This window comes from Gopherus evgoodei, chromosome 3, assembly GCF_007399415.2.
Source record: "Gopherus evgoodei ecotype Sinaloan lineage chromosome 3, rGopEvg1_v1.p, whole genome shotgun sequence".
Classification (NCBI taxonomy): Eukaryota; Metazoa; Chordata; order Testudines; family Testudinidae; genus Gopherus; species Gopherus evgoodei.
This window is the reverse complement of record NC_044324.1, coordinates 216,903,655-216,927,466: the sequence shown is the minus strand read 5'-3', so window position 1 is coordinate 216,927,466 and position 23,812 is coordinate 216,903,655. Positions and strand designations below refer to the sequence as shown.

Sequence of the window (23,812 nt, the reverse complement as noted above, 5' to 3'; positions counted from 1 at the left end):
TGCAATGGAAGGATAAATGTAAATCAAATCCTTTAAAATGTTATTTCTTAATGTGCACGTTTAGTTAATTGGGAATATTGTATTTCTTCAGCAACACATTTTTAAAATGGAGAGATGACAAAGTCCATTCAGGTTATTCCTTTTTTTTTGTTCATAACCACCATCTCGAATATAGTGAGGGTACACCTGAATGTTGTTCCGCTAGGGGATGGCAAAATGTTGAGGCTACTGAAGGATCATGTCAGCATGCAGGTGCTTCAGCACATTTATGAATACCATGGCTACACCATTTCATGATTTGTCTTTGTATGTAGCTTATTGTACAGTTTCTTGGAGTTGTCTCCAAGGTGTTTATATTAAATGAAGTTGTTAAACAGTGCAGAGCTGTTGGCTGTTTCTAGCATGTACATTAGTTGCTGCTTCTGTCCTTACTGGTTTATTCTGGATATTAACTGCTTCTAATAAAACATAGCTAAGGTACCGAAATGATGCTCCACCTTACCCATGAGAACAATCATGGACTCAGCATCCCACCTCTTTGTTGTGCAAAAATAATCACCTTGGGGCAGACATCTGGAAAGCAACTGAGTTCAAATGGCTGTATTTGTCAGGATGAAAGCTGTCCTTATTGGTCCATTCTGCCAGTGAAGAGTCTTTGAACAAGTAAAAAAACAGGAGTACTTGTGGCATCTTAGAGACTAACAAATTTATTTCAGCATGAGTTTTCGTGAGCTACAGCTCACTTCTTCAGATGCACAGAATGGAACACACAGACAGGAGATATTTATACATACAGAGAACATGAAAAGGTGGAAGTATGCATACCAACAGGAGTCGTCTAATCAATTGAGATGAGCCCCCCCCCATGGTGGCACAGTTATTGGCTGCATTTCCAGGTTTCATGGTGGTGAGAAACAATGCTGCTTTGGTTTGTTTTAAGTTGATTCTTTTCATGTGAGGTTGGATTGATGGGGAAATAGTTTACTCTCCCTGCAGACATCTAGTTATTTAGGTCTTAATGCTGTATGTTGCTGGAACAAGTAGAGCCAAAGTCAGACTAATTAACAGTTCTTTATAAGTGTGGAACAGCTTTTAAAAAAAATTATATATTAACGATAATAGGAAACTTAATTTGCAGGTTTTAAAATAATTTTTTCATTTTGCTAATGATGCCTGAAAAAATTAAAATTATGATTCATGCTTCCTTTCTATATCATAGGGATTGTGCTCTTTTGGTCTATTTTTCTGTTTGCAAGTCACCTTTAATATAGGTTTCATTTATGGAAAGTTAGTGAGGATAACTGACATCAGTGACTCAGAGTGGTATAAAATATATTCTCCAAGGCATAGGGTAGTTAACAAAAAGATGGTGCCAAGCATTAACTGCAGCTGGAGTGGAGCAGGAGGGAAAAAATTGGGACTCAGTGATGACAGGCACTAGTAAACATATTAAGGTTTGTGATACAGAATGAAAACCCAACAATCTTGACATCAGAGTACAGGCTAGTGTACCAGAATAAAAATGATACTTTATTGTATGCTCCAAAACTACTGTGAAAAGAGATGTCCAGATTTCACTCCGATCAAACAGGGAAAAAAGTCCTGACCTCATTTATTGTACACTTGTCTGTTGACTTTAAAACAAGAACAAGACTATGGTTATTTCATTATCATGCTGTATTTTTAATTTCCATTAGTACAGGGCATATGATATTTTTACCCTGGTAAAATTAACCATCACAACACAAATACCTTTCATCCGCAAGGATCCCAAAGAGCTTCACAGATTATATTTTCATACAGCACCCCTGATATGTAGTCACCTCTGCTAATGAACACCTGCAATCCTGAACAACAAGCAGGGAGAGAAATACTTGATCAAGGCAGCAGGATAACTCCAATCTCTTGTGAACAGGACCTTGGGTGCTTTAAGGCTGAGATTTTCAAAGCTGCTTAAGGGATTTGGATGCCCAATTCTTATTTAAATTAAATGAATTGGAATCTAAATCCCTTAGGCATCTTGGAAAATCTCATCCTAAATGTCCACTAGAATGGACAGGATATCAGTTTTAAAGAATTTCTCAATTCCTGCCACACTAGGTTGCACTTATACTCAGGGCTTGGCTACACTGGAGTGTAGCAGCGCTGGTGGTGGGTTTACAGCGCTGCAACTTACTGTCCACACTTGCAAGGCACATACAGCGCTGCATCTCCCTGGCTGCAGCACTGGCTGTACTCTTGCTCTGCCTGGGGTATAACGATTGCAGCGCTGGTGATGCAGCGCTGCTCTGCCAGTGTGGCCACCAAAAGCGCTGTAATTGGCCTCCAGAGATATTCGGAGGTATCCCAGAATGCCTGTTCAGCCACTCCCAACAGCGCTGCGAATATGGTCACAGTGCAGCGCTGGTAGCTGTCAGGGTGGCCACACTGCAGCGCTTTCCCTGTGCAGCTACGAAGACAGCTGTAACTCCAGCGCTGTAAAACACTGATCTCTACAGCTGAAAGGCACTATATACACATCAGGACTAATTTTCAGGCAGCTGATCGGGAGGTCCCAATGATGATGATTTTAAAATGAAGTGAGGGGGGGAAAGGGGTGGCACAACCTGATGTGGAAGAAGAAAGAGGCATAATCCTGATGTTCCTTGGCTATAGTGCTTCTCTAAACTAATCTAAGGTGATGTTGAAGCACCCAGAAGAAAAGCCCTGATAGAAATAATCCCTAGCATGTATATAGTGCCTTTCACCTGTAGAGATCAGTGTTTTACAAAGGTGCAAGGGTTTATAGATTTGTAAAACCAGAAGGGACTGGTGTGGTCATCTAATCAAACCTCCTACAAAACAGTGACTGTAGAATTTTGTCCTGTGATTCTTGCATCAAGCCCCTAATTTCTGGAAAAACATCCAACATCATATCACTATCCCCCTTGTACAGATGGGGAAATTACCAAGAGGAATGGCTAGATTTGGGGGGATGGGGGGTTTTCAGGTGCCTAAAGGTTGTGCCACCCCTCTCCCCCCTCACTTCATTTTAAAATCATCATCATTAGGACCTCCCCATCAGCTGCCTGAAAATTATTATACATTATAATAAAAAGAGAAACTTCACCCTGAACACAGATCTTTGGAAATGGAGAATAGAGATCTCAGAAACAGGCCAGGTGATGTCCTGTTGTAACAAAACTAAGCATTTGGAGCCACAGATGCCCCTGGTGTAATTTCTTTAGAATTACAACAGAGATGAAGTCAGTCCTGTGAGGAACTTATAACCAAGTGAGCAGCTGGATTCCACTTAAATGTGTTGCTATAAGATGTTTTACTGCAAAATATGTTGACCAAACTACCTGGAGCTAATTACGTGGCTGCAGTTTTAAGGGGTAATCAAACGCTGGGTTTTTATAAGAGATGAGGTGTGTGCTGTATTGCTCAGCGTGAGGCTTTTTACATTTTTGATACAGACACACAGACAATACAATGGTGGTGATTAGGAAGACCCCACTTGCTAGGGACAAGACCACAAAGATGGATTTATAGCTGGGTTTTGTTGTAAACTGGGTGCATGGATTGCCCAAAATCTTCTCACTTGTCGTCTGGCTTAATCCTGCTTTGTTAGAAGCAATCACGCACACCCAATAGGTGGTGTCTGGTGAAAGTTTGTATAGTGTATGCTGCCTTGCTGTGGGATAGATCTCATCAACCAGGATCTGGCTCTTCTCCCTGCCTTTGGCATGGTATGCAAGCTGATAAGTCTGAACGACTGAACTGGGGGCACACCAGTGGATCTGTGCTGATGTGTCTGTCGTTTCAGACACTTCTCTGAGCCTCGGTGGATCTGGAACAGTGTCTTCCCCAGACACTCCAGGACACAGACATGGGGACAACCTCTGAAGTTCAGAGCATGGCTTCTGGAGGTGGTGGCAGGGGTCGTAGTCACAAGAGACTATTATCAGTTGAGTTATGCTTTCCTTTGGTTGATCGTCGTAATAGTCATCTTCATAATCCACTTTTATTACAGCATGGGAAGGATTTGGAATAAGGTTTGACTTTGTGGGGTTTTGCAGCCGTTGATCTGTCTGAGATGGACTTATTGTGCCAGGAGAAAGAGGAGAGTTTGTCCCTATTGGTCTTGTCGCTTCAGTGGAAGGGTTATTAGTAGACAGGTAGAATGTTTCCTCTTGAGGAAACAAAGCGGTGGTTGTTGTAGCATTTCTCTTCAATGGATCTGTTTTGATTGTACTCACAGTGCTTTGCTGAGTTAAGGAGTTGCTATAAAGCTCTCCCAGAATTGTTGAAGAGGTGGCTGTTGTTCCTTCAGAAGTGGGATCAGTAGTAGATTTGGAAAAAAGGTCCACACTTGTAGGATCATTCTTCATCTGAGCTGTTTGCGTCATACTTACCATGTTTCGTGACACCAAGGAGTCGCTGTAAAGTTCTTCAGCAAATAGAATAGAGTCCATCATTGCTGCCACAGTAGTGGAATCAATAATGGGAAGGTTGGAAGAGTCTTCTGTGAAAGGGGGAGTGTTTGATGTGGGGAATGTGGTATTTCTCTTGGCCTGGCATTCATCATAGAGTTGTAACAGTGAAAGAGACGATGAGGATGAAGGCTTCTCTCTGTCTTCTGAGGCTGTGTTGCAAATGGTGTCAGATGCCCTGCAGGATGAAGCAAACGAGTTACAATCAACATAATGGTTATAGGACAGCATCATCAGTATCTATGAAACGTATCAGATAGTGAGCTGCTAATGCCAGTCAGAAACCTGTTCTCTCACATGAAATCTGGGGCCAAAGCTTAGCAGAGTCTTGACTACAGTTCTGCACTTTCAGGCTGATTTTCCTCCCCATATGACCAACTTGGCTGCATACGTTTTGCAAGGTGCAGCAAATATCCCCTAACTGAGAAGGTCACGGGTCTGATTCAACAAGGTGCAGTGGAAGTTGAAGGCACAACACACAAAGCATTAAGCGCCAAGGCCATGTTGAGTAATTCCTCTCCAAATCTGACAGCAGGGGACAGCATAGAGTGAGGTATAGTTACTTTCACAGTATTCTTAGTCCCAGCTGGCTCAGGAATCAGAGCTCACAATTTGACTTCAGATCTCCAGGGCACGATGTCATTAAGGCCGCTGAGCTAGCTTATGTTTTATCTGTACTCGCAGCAAAGTACTAATGGGGGGAGGCAGAGAATAAATTATCAGTAGAAGCCATCATTTTATAGTTCTGCTTGTGTTAACGGCATAGTGCTGCTTTCAGATATAATTAGCCCATACTTAGTTCTTGAAGGAAACTTTATTTTAGATGTCTGTCTTTTGAGGAACAGATAGTGATTCTGACTAATATTGATGGGGTTTGTATTTCAACAGGAAAACTACACCATCCATACATAACTTGTAACAAAAATTGAAGTAAACAGGCTCAGGATAATCTTTATGCTCACTCCTACATTCCTGTTATGTGAGTAATATGCAACTGACAGGTCATTTACCTTTGCAGTACAACTCTCTCCGGATCAGAAAGTAGCCAGGAAAGTCCACAGTTGCACTCTAAAGGATTTCCATACAGGTTGATGCTGATGCTAGCTGATGAGTTGATATTCCAAGGATTAAAGGAACTCAGGTTACAGCTAGGAGATGAAAATTTTGAGAATCTTTACCAAGTATCGGCTAAGGGCTGGATTGTGCTTTAATAGCCTAATCTGGGTAAGGGGTAGCATGCAGCCTTCTCTGCTCCCGGGGGAGGCAGTCATTTGTTCCTGGCTCATAGGAGATTACTAATCCCCCCTCAGAAAAAACAAGTTCATTCTCACATATTGCTCCATTTGCTCATGTATCTCCCTCACGCATCATCACATTCGCCTCAATTTAGATTCATTCTCTGCAGCAAACTTATGTTAAATGCATAACCAGAATGCAGTAGGAATGGCAGCTGGAAAGGAAAGGACCCTGTACCCAGCAATTCTGCTTTGGTAAAGCTTAGGCTTATCCCTGAACCCTGGTATTTATCTTGGATTTCACTTCATCCTACACCTATTCTCCTGCCCTATGGTGCTCCCAATTCACTCTCCAGCCTCCTTTCAACCCCTTCATACCATTTTTGGAAAAGCTTCAGTTTCTGCATGCCAAGCATCCACCTTACGTTGAATCATTTGTAGAACCCTGCAAATCTGCAGATGTCCACTTTATATCCATGGACCACGTTTGCAGATTGCGAATCAGATGTGGATACAAATTTTGTATCTGCGCAGGGCTATATTGCTTAGTACAATGTTACCAGCTGTGTAATGATATTTGATGTTTTTCTTGAAGCTCCAGTTCCTGGAGTCCAGGGAACAATTTGAGACTCTCAGCATTCATTTAAAAAAAAAAAAAAAAAAAAAGGTAAGTTTTGAGCCCTCATAGTTTCAGAGAAAAGCTTGAAAATGTGACCTGAGTGCACATGACAGGGTCAGAAACCAGAAGGCAAACAAAAGGCACCCCATATTGTTGTTTTAAAAATATCAGGATTTTAAGCCAGTCTATGATTTTTAAGCATTATTCCTGAGTTTTGAACGCTTGGGGACAGCAAAATTGCTGTTGTCTCTGTAACTTCTTGTGCCTGAATTGTCTTGTGCTTTTTCCTTCTGAGTTAGACCTAAGCTCTGTGAATAGAGAGGCCTTCTTTGCCCATCGTCTGTACAAGCACTGGGTGAATTCTGTACCAAAATCCAGCAGTGTAGCTGAGAGCAGAATCTGATCTTTTCTTTGTTCACTACCACTTAGATTTGTGTTTTGTTCTCTGTTCACGCATCCAGTGCCCTGTTTTTTCATTTTCTGCTGCATTCATATTCCTGGCTGGTGGCTTAAAGGATTTTCCACAATATCCTCTAAATCCTTTCCTAATCAGTCCTGACTGCTCTATTTGCAATATACTTGCTATTCTGGTACATTGCCTTCACTGTTCACGTTATACCTTTAACTGTGTAACCCAGGGTATATGATGCAAAATACTTCTTTAGTGCTGCACCCTTCCCTGTAAAGAATCACAAAGTTGCTTTCTCCTAACATGGAACAAGAAACTCTTCAAGAAGCAATAACTACTGTCTCTCTCTGCTGCACTGCAGTTTCTACCTAGAACTCCTCCTGCCTGGCTTCCTGATGGAAGTATAAATAAACAGTACACACACCTGTACACCATCTAGGGTGACCAGACAGCAAGTGTGAAAAATTAGGATGGGGGTGGGGGGTAATAGGAGCCTATATAAGAAAAAGCCCCCAAAATCAGGACTGTCCCTATAAAATCGTGACATCTGGTCACCTTAACACCATCCATAAATGGAGCACTGCTGCTATTCTGATGGAATATTGGTACTTTAAGAGATTGCTATGAGGTTCTGTTGCAACACGGGTTACAATGGACACTAGCAGTGAGGTACAGATTAGCATAGTCTAGTGGGCTGTGGGAGTAGACACAAAAGCCAACTGCTTCTGCTAGTGACCCGGTGTTGACTTTGGCCAAGCTCCAGCATTGCCAACTCTCATGAGTCCCAGTTGTAGACTAGGCCCCCATTGTCCTAGGCACTGTACACATACAGACCAAAAAGACGGTCCTTTCCGCAAAGAGCTTGCAATCTAAGGGTATGTCTACACTACCTGCCGGATCGGCAAGCTGTGATCGATCCAGCAGGGGTCGATTGATCACCTCTAGTCTAGACACGATCAATCGACCCCCGCCCCCCGAGTGCTCTCCCGTCGACTCCTGTACTCCACTGTCGCAAGAGGTGCAGGCAGAGTTGACAAGGGAGCAGCAGCAGTTGACTCACTGTGGTGAAGACACCACGGTAAGTCAATCTAAGTACGTCGACTTCAGCTACGTTATTCACATAGCTGAAGTTGTGTAACTTAGATCGATTGCCCCCCAGTGTAGAACAGGCCCAAGTAGATATTTCAAGTTCCTGGTTTGAGCATGTATCACTTATTGTTCCCATCTCTCTTCCTAGGGTCTACCCAGTAGAATTACTTAAGCCTGGTCTACACTAACAAGGTAAGTCGATTGAAGTTACGCTAGTTAAATTATGTAAGATATGTAACTTAAGTCGATGTAGCTTAGATCAACTTACAGCGGTGTCTACACTGCGCTATGTCAACAGGAGACACTCTCCTATCGACTTACCTTCCGCTCCTTGGGGAGCTGGAGTACTGAAGTTGATGAGAGAGCGTTCTCCCATTGACTTATCCCATCTTCACCAGACCTGCTAAATCGATGGCTGCGGAATTGTCACAGCAGCGCCAATTTACCCCATAATGCCGACAAGCTCATTCTCACAAATTTTGAAATCGTTAAGTCAATGGAGCTGCACCAATTTACACTAGCAGGAGATTTTGCTCCATAAATTTCCGGTCCATCAGTCTTATAACATCTGATGAGCGCACTTAGGCCTGGTTGAGGCTAAAAACTCCAAAGGCGAGGGAATGGGGGGGCATTGGGTTTTCCCACAACCCAGGCGTGATTAAGCTGCCGGGTTATTAATACTTTGGACCAGATTCTCAGTTCCATTCCTGCATCTCCACTGAAGTCAGTGCAGGTAAGAGGGAATTCTGGCCTTTCTAAATCACCAGTCTGCCCAGGAAAGGAAGCTGTACAGAAAGAGCTGCACACTGACAGGTGCCAACAACTGCACCAGGCTCAGGCAGGGGTGGCTCTAGGGATTTTGCCACCCCCAGCACAGCAGGCAGGCTGCCTTCAGCGGCTTGTCTACGGAGGGTCTGCTGGTCCCGCAGCTTCGGCAGACCTCCCACAGGCATGCCTGCAGGAAGTCCGAAGCCGCGGGACCAGCGGACCCTCCGCAGGCAAGCCACCGAAGGCAGCCTGCTGCCCTCGCGGCGACCGGCACAGCGCTCTCCATAGCTTGCCACCTCAAGCACACGCTTGGCGTGCTGGGGCCTGGAGCTGCCCCTGGGCTCAGGAGCCTCATTAAGGCAGCTTCAGGCAGTTTCTGCATCATGATGTGAGTTTGGCCCATGGGGCCAGAGTCTCTGCTACTCCCACTGGTGCATTAAGGCTGGGAGCTTGTGAAGAAGTCAGTCGTGTCTTTGATTCTGGGGACAGTTCTAGGACAGCGCTGGTGAAGTTTAGAGCAACTTCATGGCTGCTGTAGTCTGCACAGCTGACTATGGTCCTCTCTGCCAGCCAGAGGTCTCCAGAGTGCAGTGTACTCCAGCCACACCTCTCTAACAGGTGCCCGGCCTGCCCTCTAGCTAAAGGCTTCAGGGCGAATAGCATAGGAGCCAGCTATGCAGCTTCCTGCTATAGGGGAACTCTCCCCAACAATGGAGAAATCTGCCATCTTTCTGGCATCTTTGCACCACTGGAGCAGGCAGGAGACTCTGGCACACTGCCTGGGAAATCCTAGTTCTGCTGTGCCAACAAGGCCTTGCAAGAATTCCATGTGAATTGAAATGGCATCTCCCCCATGCACTAAAGACCTTCCTATTTGGATGATTCCAGCGGCATTATGGGGGCAGTGAGGGGACCCAGCTGTCACTAGACACTTTCAGCAGATAGCAGCATTTTAACACATGGATGAGCAAAGAAAACACCTACTTCTGGAAGGTGAGAAAGGTCAGGTGAGGAGCATCATCAAATAGCTCTGTCCTCACCCCGCTCAGCGCACGGGAGTCCTGGCAATTCAGTTCTCTCAGCCTGGGCAGTGACTTGAATAGATCCATATCGAAGCTCCTCAGCTGGGCCATCTTTGCAAGGTGGAGCGACCTAAGGCTGACCAAGTCCTGGGCCCACTCCTGCTGAACTGAAGCAGAGGAGACCCGGGTGACTGGTATGTGAGCGGAGCACTGTGCTGAATTTAGGACTGGCCAGTAAGCAGACTGCAGTGGATTGAGTTTTACTGACAAACTGATGCACCTGCTGGTTATAGAAAATGCAAAATAACACAAAATAAAATGAAAAACTCACTCTGCCGTGGTGGCTCGGCAGGGGCGGGTGCTTGGGCCTGGCTCCCTGCTCCGGGTATTGCAACCTGACACACATGGTTACATTTCTGCTCAGGTGTGGCCTGGCTGCTCTTCTGTCATGGGGGGCAGCTGGACCAAAATTGAATAGTGCTGTGACCTGGGTACCAGGTCACGATGCCCAGAGTGAAGAGCTGGGCCCAGCCCTGGGGCACAGAAGCTGTTACTGCGTTGTGAATACTGGGTGGGCTCCAACCCCCAAGGTCCTCTCAGTTCCTGAGGGCAGGACCCACCTCCCCCACCCCCCAGCATGGATAAAATGGATACATCAAATTAACGTGAAATTCCCAAAAAGTAAAATGAAAAATTATATATATATAAGAATTTCCCAGGGTTTTAGTTATTTCTCCAGTGGTTTAGCAGCACACGTGTAAGGCAAAGTGCCCTCATGCAGGGCAGAGTGCTGGATTGATTAGTGACTGGGCTGGAACCTCTGCTAGGGAATCCCTGGATTTGGCTGTATGAGAACAGCAGGTTTATAGTCCCCCTTTACACATCCAAAGCTACTTTCCTTTGTCTCGCTCAAAGGATTAGAGCAATTATCCATTCACTGAATCTCACCAGGTCGGAATTATTTCACTCATTTGACTGGATGAAATGTTACAGGAGCCCAGGAGGGAGAGGGAGAGAGAGAGAAGGGACAGACTGTTGTAGAGAGGAGGGATGGTCTTGCAGCTAAGGGGCTAGACTGAGGAGATTAGGGTGCAGTCTGGGCTTTGCCACAGACTCTGAGTCACTGCCTCTCTGTGACTCAGCTCCCCTATTTATATTATGGGGATGATCATCCTCCCATGGTCCCATCTTGTCTATTTAGACTGTAAGCTCTTTGGGGCAGGACTTGTCTCTTGCTCTGTGGATTGATAATGCCTAACACAACAAGGCCCTGGTCTTGGTGGAGGCCTCTCTGTGCTGTGCCAATGATAAGATGAGAAAGCAAAGGGATTAGGCAGGGTTTAGCTGCGGGGAATGGGGGAAAAAGGAAAGGCAGATATTAGGCCACTGAAGAACAAGAGAAGGGCTTTGGGAAGACTCTGGATAGGAAAAGAGGAGGAAAGGGAGAAGTTAAAGATAGCCCAAGGCTGAGAGCTCAGCTGGATAATCGGAGGATAGTGGATGGGGACAGAGGGATTACAAGGACAGATAAGAAATTCTGTTGTGGGCAGGTGTAGTTGCTTGTGCTAATAGCTATTTCTCCACCTTCCCCTCTGAAGTCTTGTCTACACAAGAGAATTCCCACCACTGCTTATTGTAACCAACGAGTAGGTGTGTTTTGGAGCTTCCTCCACTGTGCCTGATCAGTGGAGGATATGAGTCTGTTACAGCCCCAGCTAGTGACCTTTACCTCAAGCTGTCGCAGCTCCTGCCACCAGCTCCGGAGGTCTCCAGTTCTACTGCTGGTGGCTGTGACATTAACAGTGGTTTTGCTTCATCAGGTTTGATCAGGCCCCATGAGTACCACCAAAATCGTCAAACTTACTTGTCTCGAGAAAGGTCCCACTCAGGTCAAGCACGTCAATGGTGCTCCTAGCTCTGTTCCCGGTGTCTCCCTGCAACACATTCATGGCAAAGGCTGACGCGCTAATCCCTCCGCCATTCTCATGCCCTAGCAGAGTGGCAGACAAGTTCAGGAACTGTAGCTGTGGATAACAGGAGAAAGCCAGAGGCTGGAGTTCAGTGATGGGGTTTCCGGCCAGCGACAGCCACTTCAGGTTTGGCAGGTGGGCTGTCTGGCATAATGGCAGAGAGGACAATTTATTAGCGCTTAGGTCCAGGAACTGGAGGCTACCAAGGGCTCTGGTTCCCCACGCAATTTCTTGGATGTGGTTGTGCCTCAAGGAGAGGGCGCGCAGCTTTGAGAAGTTCGCTATCTCCATGCCACTCAGCGAAGGCAACTGGTTGGTGCTGAGATCTAAGGCCTCCAGTCCCCCAGGCAGGCAGGCAGGGAAGGCTTGCAGGCTGCTGTTGTTCAGTCGCAAATGGGTCCATGTCTTGTTCCCCAGATCCTCACAGGACATGCTGGTAAGATTAATGTCGTTTTCCCAGGGGTCTTGCTGGGTCAACTGGAAAAGAGCTGTGAAATCCCCCAACGCAGCTGGAACTGCACTGTCTGTCAGGCCGGCCACCGCCTCCCACGCCAGCAGAGAGAGAGCGAGCAGGAGGGAAAACATTCTTTTGCTTTTCAGGGTGGGGGAAACAAAACCACAATATAGAGAAGTAAATTAAAACTCTTTGGGGCTGCCATGAGCTATGTGAAAACAAAACACTGCTAAATGTTTTGCTGGTGCCTGCAGATGGTGGAGGTGATAATTAGAGTCTCTGCTGTAATTAAACTGCCATAAAGATGAGGCATTTGGGAAGGAAGTCTCATCTGAGCATATTTAAAGATACATAAAACCTTTCATCCCAAAGGCAACCAACGTGTGTCCCAAACTGTATCTGTTATTATTTATTAGGTGTATTATCTTTCTAGCACCTAGGAGGCCCACTCATGGACCAGGAACCCATCGCGCTAGGCGCTGCACAAACACACATGCAGCATTATCATCTCTGCCTAGCTGTAGACTCAGAACTGAAGGTCTGAGGGGAGAGCAGCAGCCAACTTAGGGCTGGTTAACACATGAAAGTTAGGTTGACCCAGCTGCGTACTTAAGCCAACCCAAGTCCCTAATATTGACAGTTTTTGGTCAATGGAAGAAGTCTTCCGTCGATCTAGCTACCGCCTCTTGGAGAGGTGGATTTGACACAGCGATGGGAGAACCCCTTGCATTGCTGTAGTAAGTGTCTATACTAAAGCCATAGCACTTTCTAGTGCAGACACACCCTGAGGCTGTAAACTCTTTTGGTTGTGTGTTTGTACAGCACCTAACACACTGGGTTACCGGGCCATGACCGGGATGCCTAGGTGCTACCACAATACATATAAATAAGTAGTAAAAACAATACATACACAGCACGTGCATGAGGGGATAATTTTCAACAAAGAAAATGGGTAAATGTCTCCTCTTATGTGACGTTCAACAGGCTCTTTAATTGCCATACAGAGCAGACAGGAGCTTGCCTCTAAAGGTCCAAAAGTCAAGTGGGTGGGTAATCACATTTTCCACCTTGTCATGGGCTTGTTCTCTCATGACGTGGTGCACTGGCAGTGGGGAGCCAGGGCTTGGAAGGTCAGGCGTGCCCATGGCAAGGTGGCTCCTACAAAGTGGCCTGCAGAATGCAAGTGTCGGAATCTTACGGGTTCTAAGAGAATGATCTTGGAGATTTTCAAAAGCCCCCAGAGGCTTTAGGAGCACAAGGCCCATTGACTTTCCTTTCACTGGGGCTTGTGGGGAAAAGCAGCTGGGTTCCATTGAAAGTCAGACTCCTTTGGCAAGGTCTACACTAGGAGTGCTTTGATGTATAACAATACCAGTATACTGTATTGGCAGAGTGCTAGTGTTACTCCTGGGGGAATTCTGTGCCAAAAAATTTAAAATCCCCCAAAATTATCTGTGGACAATATTTAAAATTCTGCATATTTTATTTGTCAAAATAACACAACATAATCACTCCAGTTTCAATTATTTTGGTAATTTATTTCAAAATACATAAAAGATGAGGCATTATGTACTGTGACAGACCCAGACCAGTGGAGTACAGGAGTCTGGTAGAGGGCAAATATACTGGTCACTGGATGAGTAGTTTTCTGTTCCCTGAGTGACCAGAGCAGGGGCTGCACTAGAGTAATCAGGAACCTGCTAGAACCAATTAAGGCAGACAGACTGATTAGAACACCTGCAGCCAATCAAGGCAGGCTCATCAGGGCACCTGGGTTTAAAAAGGAGCTCACTTCAATTTGTGGTGTGCATGTGAAGAGCTGGGAGGAAGAGGTGCAAGGAGCTGAAATTGAGAGGGTGTGTGGCTGCTGGAGGACTGAGGAGTACAAGTGTAATCAGATACCAGGAGGAAGGTCCTGTGGTGAGGATAAAGAAGGTGTTTGGAGGAGGCCGTGGGGAAGTAGCCCAGCGAGTTGTAGCTGTTACAGGAGGCACTATAGACAGCTGCAATCCACAGGGCCCTCGGCTGGAACCCAGAGTAGAGAGTGGGCCCAGGTTCCTCCCAACTCCTGATCAGACACAGGAGGAGTTGACCCAGAATGTGCGTTCCACCAGAGGGGAAGATCACTGATGTGAGCAAATCTGCCAATAAGTGCAGGATCCACCAAGGTAGAAGAGGAACTTTGTCAAAGTACTTTCAAGGATATAAAAGGTTGTTACAAGGAGGAGAGAAAAATTGTTCTCCTTAGCCTGTGAGGATAGGCCAAGAATCAATGGACTTAAATTGCAGCAAGGGCTGTTCAGGTTGGACATTAGGAAACACTTCCTAGCTATCAGAGTAGTTAAGCACTGGAATAAATTGCCTAGGGAGGTTGTGGAATCTTTGTCACTGGAGATTTTTTTAAGAGGAAGTTAGACAAACACTTGTCAGAGATGGTCTAGATAATATTTAGTCCTGCCATGAGTGCAGGACACTGGACTAGATGACCTCTTAAGTTCCTTCCAGTCATATGCTTCTATGAAAATACCTGTCAACAGGTATGTCTCTAACCCTACAGACAACAAAAAAAATTCAGGAAAATGTTTTTTGACAAATAGATTCCTTACTAGGCGAATAATATAGAATTCTGGGTAATAATTAATTTAAAACTACAATACAGAAGCTTATTTCCTGCACCCCTCAGGCACAGTGCAAATGCTTGGGGGAGTCAGCTGTAACAGAGGAACTGAGGAAGAGAGAAATAATTACTGGGAAGGAGCCTGGGAGTGAACCTGGAGGGCGTTGGGTGTGAGTGGGAGAAGTATGGAACAGGTTTTTTGGAGAGAGGAGGGATTGTTAGAGTTGGGGATCCTCCCCCATGCAGACCCTGGCTAACCCCTAATCTCTCCCATGGACATCTGCCCCATCCCCATGTGTCCCTGCACCCGCACTCAGTAATCCCTCCTCCCATCCCCATGCATCCCTGCACCCCTGGTCACCTCCTGCCCACTTGCACCTCCCCACCCCCATGTGGCTCTGAACCCCCTTTCAGCTACCCCCATTTCCATGTGGACCTGTACCTCACTGCCCCCCTGGTGTCCCTGCACCCCCCACTTCCATTCAGCTCCTGTCCCAGTCTGTCCCTCCCACTAGCCCTTCTGAACCCCTGTTTGTATGATTTCCCCCAGCAATCCCGTGTGTTCCCCTTTGTCTCCCCATACTCCATGCCTCCCCAACTGGCCCCATAGGCAGGGTGCTATGAGGAACACAGCCTCTCCTCCTCCTAAGTGGCAGCTGGCTTCTACAATGAGCTGTCTGTTTGAGTGCCACAGTAGTCCCTGGTGGGTGAAAGGTGGAGCTGCAGCACCTCTCTGGCAGAATGTATTTTCTGCAGAGAAAAAAAATATCTGCGGGGAACATGAATTCCGCGCATGTGTAGTGGTGCAGAATTCCCCCAGGAGTATAGTGTGGACACAGCCTTTACCAGCATTGCTGTGGTTTTGCCAGTATAGCTGAGTCTACACAAGAGGATTTGGCCAACACAGCTACATTGGTCAGGGGTCACACCTCTTCACATCCCCGATCAGCATTGCTATGTTGGCAGAGTTTTGTAGTGTAGCCGTTGCCTAAGCCACTTCAGGGCTTTTGAAAACCTGTGCTCCTAAATCCCTTGGGCACTTCTGAAACTCTCCCGTTGATCTGCTTCTAGCTCTTTGACAGTTACATGAATGGCCCTTTCCCAAGTGGTGGCAGGGGCCTTGCAGCAGGTGACTTTCCTGGTAGTAGAGGATTCAGTGTCACAGACTTGGGATTTTCCAGTGTCGATAAATTACAGTGTATGCAGGGGTCCTCACTGCCTTGCACCAAAATGGCCAAAACTCAAGAGGGTCCATTTCCCCCTGCAGAAAAAGACCTGTCAGCAAGAATCTGATCCCTTGGTCACTCACTGCTTTAGTGCACTCTGCTCCCATTCCCTACCTGAGCTCTGGAGCTTTTTACCTGGAAAAACCCCAGCCTCTGAACTGCTTGTTCTGGACCCTGTGACTTAGGTAAGGGGGTTTGAGTATTAGTTCTTTTGTGCAGCTCTGGGTGGAGCCTGCTCCTCACCAGTCCCCATCCAGACAAAGGAGAGTGCATATAAATCTCCTAACAGCCATAGCTGCGAGGGGTCCCTTAGGCAAGGCCAGGGACACAGAGAATTTCCTGCTGAGGACTTGCAGGTGGATGAGCCGTAATATGCATCACACTGCTATGTGCGCAGCACCAGTGGGTTCGATCCACTGCCCCTCCCCAGAGCACTTCTGCATCAGAACTGTATGCAGCTCCTACTCCCACCCCGTGCATTTCTCCTCGTGTGTGCCTACAGCGCCTGACCCTCCACAGCGAGGAGCACCCTCTGTTCAGCAGGGAGCTGAGGAGCCTGCACCTCAGAAGTGCTCAGCTCCTTGCAGGATCTGGCCTGTCATTAGTATCTCCAGTTACATCTGCCTTCCCCACCCCTCTCCTCTGTAGTGCTTGCTCTAGGTCAGAGCTGGCTGGGTGCGTGTATGCTGCAGCCTTCACCCCTCAGCCACCACAACAGCAGCTGCCAGGCATCTCCAAGAAGTGCAGATGCCCTCCCTAAATTCCATCTGCTGCCTCCCCAGAGCGCCGTGCTGGCTGTGTACGACATAGCCTGTTCCACTGCCCCTGTGTGCAGCCTCTGCCTGGAACAAGTGGGAAGAACTGAACAAAGCGACTGCTTCGCATGCACACAGAGCTAGCTATCTCTGGTATCTATCCCCCCGCCATTGCCACAGTATCTGAGCAGCTCAGCCTTGACTGTATTTATCCTCCCAACCCCCTGGTGAGCTAGGGCAGTGATGTTATCCCACTGGACAGATGGGGAACTGAGGCAGAGAGAGACTAGGTCCTGTTTTCTGAAGGTGCCTAAAAATGCAGACAGGTGCCTAGTTGGATTTTCTAAAGGGTGTAAGTGGGTTAGGTGCCTAACTCCCATTGGATTTTTTTAAAATCAGAGGGAGTTTAGGCAACTCAGACTCCCCCTAGGCACCCAAGTACCTTTAAAAGTGTCACCCTAAGTGACTAGCTCAAGGTCACACAGGCAATGTGTGGCAAAGTAAGGACTTGAACCCAGGAGGCTTAGGGCTCAGGCTAGTGCCCTAACCATTAGACCATCATTCCTGCTCTGCTGGTGTCTTAAAGCTGAACCCTCAGCCAAAAAAATCTCACTGGCAGGGTGATTCAAGCCCATTGCTATATGGCACACAGAGCTCAATTGTTTTCCCCTTATTGCTCTGCTAGGAATGGTTACCATTCACTGCTGCTGCAGCCCCTGCATTGGGCCAGGCATTTTCCAGTCCCCCTTGCCTTCTGTCTGCGACAGGCACAGGGGAAATGGGGTCTTTATGTCCCCTTTATGCCCCCGCTATCTGAGGCCTTGCAAGAACCTGCTTTGCCCTCAGCCCAAGAGAGAGCAGCCTCAGGGTCTTCTGCCTCCAGTCCAGTCCTGGGGCAGCAGAAATGCCACAAGCCCTTGTGGAGTCCAGACCCAGGGGGACAGGTGGAAAATGGGCTGGTTAGAAACCCAGACATGTCAGCGCCCACAGCCAATCCCACCCACTTAGTCTCAAGAGCATGCACATACCTGTCCAGGCCGCCTGCTGGGGTCCGCACTGCTCTGATTGCCTGGTGCTTGCTTTATACACAGGAGTGACTCAGCTGCATCGGTTCTCCTCTTCCCGCAGCTAGGGGAGAGATCTGGCCTAGCCTCCCTCCCCCACATGCCAGCTTCCCCACCCTCCCCAGGAGGGGGGGAGGGGACAGGCCCACTCTCCTCCCCTCTCCACACTCCCAGCTCCCACACACCCTTACCAGCAAGGTGGTGGGAAGATTTCCTTACAACCCCTCCCCAGGCAGGACCAGTCCCTCCCCCACAGTCTGAGGGGGTGGGGGGGAAAGAGAAAGGGAGAACAGTTTCTATACCTCGCTCCTCTTTGTCCACCCATTCTGGGGTGGGGGGTGCTATTAGGTCTCTTCACTAAAGGGTCATGGTGAAGAAGGGCCGATGCTGACGCTTGTCTGCTGACACCAGCCTTGAGATTTCTCAAGCAGCAGATAAAGTCGCCCGCTCATTTACGTTTCTCCGCAGGCGCCTGGAGACTCAAAGTGCAAACCCTGGAAACGGCCACACCAGGCAAGTGGTTTTTAAGAGCAGCCTTCTCTGGAAAGAGGCCCCGACTGAATGTCGAAACCAAAAAGTTCTCACCTCAAGTACCATCCCCGGAGGTCTGAGGAATGGGGTGTTTCCCCACCACTGGCCAGAGAAGGGCGGAACCTGTGTTTGGCAGACTGGACACTTTGGAGGCATTGCTCATTAATTATAAAGCTGCCGTGGGCTCTAGTCCCAGCTCTGCCCTTAGAGCTGGGGCAAGTCCCTTCCCCTGGGTTTCCTCCCTCACTTTATGTCTGTCTCATCTACCTCACTGTGTTTGTACAGTGCCTGGCACCCTGGGGCCCTGATCTCAGGCGGGGCCTCTGGGCACTACTGTAATGCAAATAATCATTAGGAAGAGGAAGGAGATGAAGATCTTATAGGAAAGCACACAGACAGCAGGGAAAGGAGTCACTAGGGACTGCACCAAAGTGAAAGCGTAAACAAAAGCCCAGGACCCCAGGTGCTACTGCAAGCCAAATAATCATCACAATGTGGTTTGTGTTCTCTTCAGAGCCTTTGCTCTCCCAGGAGAGTAACACATCTGTGCATGGCAGACCTGCACAGCCCAATGACAAGACTTTAATCCATGCACTGCTTTTCCTACAGACCTTGACAGTATGTGCACACGAGACTTATCTCAGGCCATGTCATCCACTATCTGAGTGGAGTCGGGGGGGGGGGGGCAGGGGAGGCTTGAAAACTAGCAGAACATCCAGAGAAACAAGATATGGTCTCTTAAGGGGACTATTGGAAGCCATTGTGGTTCCCAGGCGATGTACAGATTGTTCCCTTGTAAACTATGGAGTCAGAAGGCTCAGTTCTAAGACAAGGCAAAGGGTTTGCTGACCTAGTGCCTGATCCTGCTGCCTCATACACACCAGCAGCCCCACTGAGGTCTCGTCTACACTACAACCCCAAATCAGCATAATTATGTCACTCAGGGGTGTGAAAGATCCCCCCCCCCAAGCAACGTTGTTATACTGACCTAACGCCCTGTGTAGATAGTGCTATGTTGATGGGAGAGCATCGACGTAGCTACTGCCTCTCAGGGAGGTGGATTAACGACACTGATGGGAAAGCTCCCCTCAGCATAGAGCGTCTTCATGTAGACTTGTCCTCAGTTCTGAGGGACTGCTCACTGGACTGTGTAGCCTGGGCTCCTGCTAACGACACAGTAGGACACTGTCTGTGGCTTCAGCTGTTTTGTACCTGCCCTGTTAGTTGATTCAATTACCACCTAAAGTGGGATTAGCCAAAGCGCTCATTATGGGAGCTGAGTTAGACCAGTGCTTAGAGCTTATGAAAACTCCATCCTCAAATGCTACTTTTCTTTGGACTTCCCTCATCTCCAGCCATCCTAGAGAGAGGGAGATGCACTCTTTGCCTTGAGCCATAAGGTACAGCTGGAGCATTTGCTACTGGGAGATTGGTATTTATAGGCAATGTATCTGCATGAGAAAATGGACTAATCACTTCACACTCTTAAAAGGCTGCCCCACTAAACTCTGCCCTCACCCAGTCAGCCCCACTGATTTCACCCCACAAGATAAACCAGGCAGCCTTTGGAGAGTTGGGAAAACAGCACGGTAACTAACAACGGGGCCATTCAGTTCAGCCGGGGTGGAAACCATCACCTAATCCTGCCCTTTATGGGCCTGATCCTGAGAAGTGCTGAGCACTCACAACTCCTGCCAACGTCAGTGGGTGTTGCCAGGTGCTCAGCACCTTACCTGGGCCCAATTCGGAGACACCGAGCATATTCTGTAAGGTGCTGAGCGCTCTTGCAGGATCAGACTCTGCTTTTGTTCTTCCTCAGCATTCTCCCCAGCTGTTGTCCGCATTATGGATGGTCAGCTCTCCAGGGAACAGACGGCACCTTCCCACAGGTTAGTACAGTGTCTAGCACAATGGAGACCCGATCTGACCAGTAATAAATAGCTACAGTCATACTGATGATGGCCATATGGGTAGATAGTGTTTCCATCACCCTATTTTGAATCAGACACACATTGCAATCTGCTGTAAACTAGGGTGACCAGATGTCTCGATTTTATAAGGACAGTCCCAATTTTTGGGTCTTTTTCTTATATAGGCTCCTATTACCCCCACTCCCTGTCCCGATTTTTCACATTTGCTGTCTGGTCACCCTACTCTAAACAGGCTGTAAGCTCTGCTGTGTGTCAGTTTCATCCACCTACTTTCACACATCACCAGCCTCCACTGTTTCTTTAACTTATTTATTTTCTCCTCTTTCCAACTCTACCAAGGCTTCTAGTGACAAGGCAAAGGGAATGGCCACCATCTCAGTTTGGGCATGTTTTTTGACCAGGCCATTTTGCACAGACTGTGTATGTGTCTGGGTTTTGAAATCTAAAAGAAGAACCCACCTCTGCCTCTCCCCTGATCTGAGTCAAATCCTCTGATGGTCTGAGCTGGAATGTTAAGGATGAGGCCTGCATTCCTTAATGACACAGTGAGATAAGCCGAAGCTAGCAGGGAGCAATAGAAAAAGGAGATGGTACCAGGTCGTAAAGGCTCCAGAGATGAGTGTTTCCCCACTAGGAAGGCAAAAGAATTTTTAAAATGAGTCTAACAATGAAAGTATGCAAAAAACCAGAGAATTACATCAAAAGCCAATAAAAGAAGAAACATTGATTGGCTAATCAAACCCCAGAGTGAGCACAAGTTAATTCGTCTCCTACAAGGAATATAAAGGCAAGAACACAGTTATCTAACCTGTGGTCTGAACAAGCCAGGAGTGTTTATGTTCTAAACAAGCCTATGGTCTGTGCGCTGCATGCTATTTGCTGTACGCATGTATTATAGGCCAGGACCCCATGTGCAAATCAGTGGTAAATCTCTTTTGTGGAATTCCTTGGGAGTTGGAGCAGGCCCCAGCTATGCAAGACATGTGTAACGTTTTACCCTGATCTGCTTTTGCTTTGTGACATACAGAATAGGGTGGCAACAATGGACTATTATTTAGAGCCAAAGTATTAATTTCATAATGAATTTTGTTTTCATCTAGATAATATATCTGTCTCCATTCTGTCTCTGAATGCAAAATCTTATCTCCCTGGAGTTTTTCTTTAAATTCAGGGTAGGGACTTTGTAGGTACTTTTGGTGCTATGTAAATAACTCATCTAGCTAAAAGGGTTTGATCCTGCAGCCATTATTCACTTGAGTAAACCAGCTGGTATCTGCAAGCAAACACTGACTTCAGGGTGTGGGGGGTCTGCATGAGTAAGGCAAGCAGGCTGTGGCACACAGTAACTGAAATGCCAAGTCACACAAAGGGCTGGTTTGTGGGGTCTAGCAAAGCAGCAGGTGGCACAGTGTGGGTGGCAATGAACTGCAGTTGGCCCAATCCTGGGGCTGCTCATGGGGCAGGCCAAACTCATGCTAGCTGTCAATAGCTGTTACAATGGCTTGCAATACTTGGTCATGATCGGGGCACTGGAATGGGAGGGCCAAGGGGCCATGCCCCTCACTTTTTACTGGCCATAAGGACGAGTGACAGGGGGAGGGGTGGAGAGGAGCAAGCGGGGAGGTGGGGAAGAGGCAGAATGGGAGCAGGGCCTCTGGGGAAGGGACGGTGAGAGGGCCGAGGCTCAGGGAGAAGTAGTAGTTTGAGGATGGGGCTTCTGGGAAATGGGTGTCACGAGGGCAGGGGCTCGGGGAAAAGGGACAGTGCAGGGGCAGGGCCTTGGGGATGGCACCACAGTTCAGGCACCTGTGAGCACCCCCACACTTTAAAGGCACTTCCGCCACTCCTAGTCATGCTCCCTTGTGCTGCTTGTGTGACAGACGCTCTATTTGACTCACACACCTGGGACTGAACCAGGGCTAAAAGCATTAGCTCGAGCTGTAGCAGCTAAAGAGCCAAAACACTCCAGCAGGGCACTGTCACAGCAGGGACCTTTAACACATGAGCACTTGCAGGAAGTAGAGCTGAGGGGCTTTTCACCTGGCTTTAGGGCAGCTTTTTTTCTGGCAAAGCAAATCTGTCCCCAGTGCACCCGAGAATCTCATACCCCAGGGAAAGCTCTGACTGAGATACTGGAAACTCGTGAGGAGCCTCTCCTGCTGTTTAATTTGCTTTTGATGCAAGGTGTCCCACAAGGCAACATTGCAAGAGGGGAACAGAGAAGCAAGGAACCTTTTTGATGAAGACGTGAAAGCACAAGTGTCACAGCTGTACATGCCAGCAGGGCAGCAATACACTATTTCATGTTGCGCAAGATTGCCAGGGGTCAGACTGAGAATTCACAAGCAACTGATCTGATTTAACCATGTATCAGGGGCAGCAATGTCCCTTAGAAAGATCACCTGCTCTTCCATTTTCTAATTATGAAGTGAAAATGTTGGGTCTTGTCAATACTTGGACAGGACTTTGAGAGCTCCAAGGAAAGCACAGGGGGTTGCATGTAGGATATCTGGTATCCTTCCTTCTCAGGACCTTCCTGCTTTGCAGCTAACTGCACCACTGCAAGTCCCTACTGTAGATGCACTAAGTTACTTGTACCAGTGCTGCTTGCCAGTTTTAAACCAAGGTAAGACCCTAGTAAGATCCCAGAACAGACAAGCCCTGAATCAGTCATGAACCAATGTCCCGGCATGGTGCTAGAGAGTGATGTACTGTTGGAAGTGCCAGCGTTTGCACAAGGGGGGTGGGGGGGGAGGAAGTTCTGGAATACCTGTGGTCACTATAGTCCAGGGGTCGGCAACCTTTCAGAAGTGCTGTGCCGAGTCTTCATTTATTCACTCTAATTTAAGGTTTCGCGTGCCGGTAATACATTTTAACGTTTTTAGAAGGTCTCTTTCTATAAGTCTATAATATATAACTAAACTATGTAGTAAAGTAAACGTTTTTAAAGTGTTTAAGAAGCTTCATTTATAATTAAATTAAAATGCAGAGGCCCCTTGACCGGTAGCCAGGACCCAGGCAACGTGAGTGCCACTGAAAATCAGCTTGCGCGCTGCCTTCAGCACGTGTGCTATGGATTGCCTACCCCTGCTATAATCTGTGGTGCCTTTGTAACACTAGGGGCACCATATTGCTTGTCAAATCACCGGGTGCATGCAGAGAAAAATATTGGCAATCTTATGTGTCCCCTGATAAACAGATCAGAGGCGGTGGACGATATTCCATACGGGGGGATAAGACTCAAGCTGGCAAAGACCCAGGAAGTACAGAATCTTTAGCATGACCCTTCTAACTCACTTGGGAGTGATGTCAATGGGCCATATGGGGTACCATTCCAGCACACCTTGGGCGGGAGAATGGTTTGTACGCTGCTAGACTTTTGAGAGTTCATGACTATAAAGGAAAAACAGGAGAGAGACGTCCTACAGGCTCCTGGATGAGTATACAGGGCTATCCTCCCTGTACTAGCAGGACACCACTGTTTGAAGGGTAGCCAAGTATTATCATGAGCGCGAAACAAAAGTTAAAGAGACCCGTGTGTTCAATACATAATCCCAGTGACAGCCTTCCTTGAATACAAAAGTGTGTATTTATTTAAGGGCTGGAACAGCAAAAATATGTTACAAGCCAGGCTAGAGTGGGAAACA

At 47.4% G+C, this 23,812-nt stretch overlaps 1 protein-coding gene across 1 annotated transcript; it reads right to left on the bottom strand.

The window, feature by feature from the left end:
• Window positions 1-3,032: 3,032 nt before the first annotated feature.
• Window positions 3,033-17,788, bottom strand: LRRN4 (leucine rich repeat neuronal 4). The gene is made up of 5 exons (XM_030558025.1): window positions 17,668-17,788; window positions 11,482-12,179; window positions 9,580-9,784; window positions 5,486-5,623; window positions 3,033-4,653 (listed from the first exon to the last, which is right to left on the bottom strand). The coding sequence occupies exons 2-5, from the start codon at window positions 12,170-12,172 to the stop codon at window positions 3,351-3,353; spliced, it is 2,337 nt and encodes a 778-aa protein (XP_030413885.1). The 5' UTR covers window positions 12,173-12,179; window positions 17,668-17,788; the 3' UTR covers window positions 3,033-3,350.
• Window positions 17,789-23,812: the final 6,024 nt, after the last annotated feature.

Excerpts from the sequence above, each read along its gene's own strand:
- LRRN4 (XM_030558025.1), bottom strand. The coding sequence starts at position 12,172 with ATGTTTTCCCTCCTGCTCGCTCTCTCTCTGCTGGCGTGGGAGGCGGTG. Across the intron at positions 9,785-11,481 it reads TGGGACCTTTCTCGAGACAA|TTCAGCAGGAGTGGGCCCAG; the intron begins GTAAGTTTGACG and ends CCTCTGCTTCAG. Across the intron at positions 4,654-5,485 it reads GAGAGAGTTGTACTGCAAAG|GGCATCTGACACCATTTGCA; the intron begins GTAAATGACCTG and ends TTCATCCTGCAG.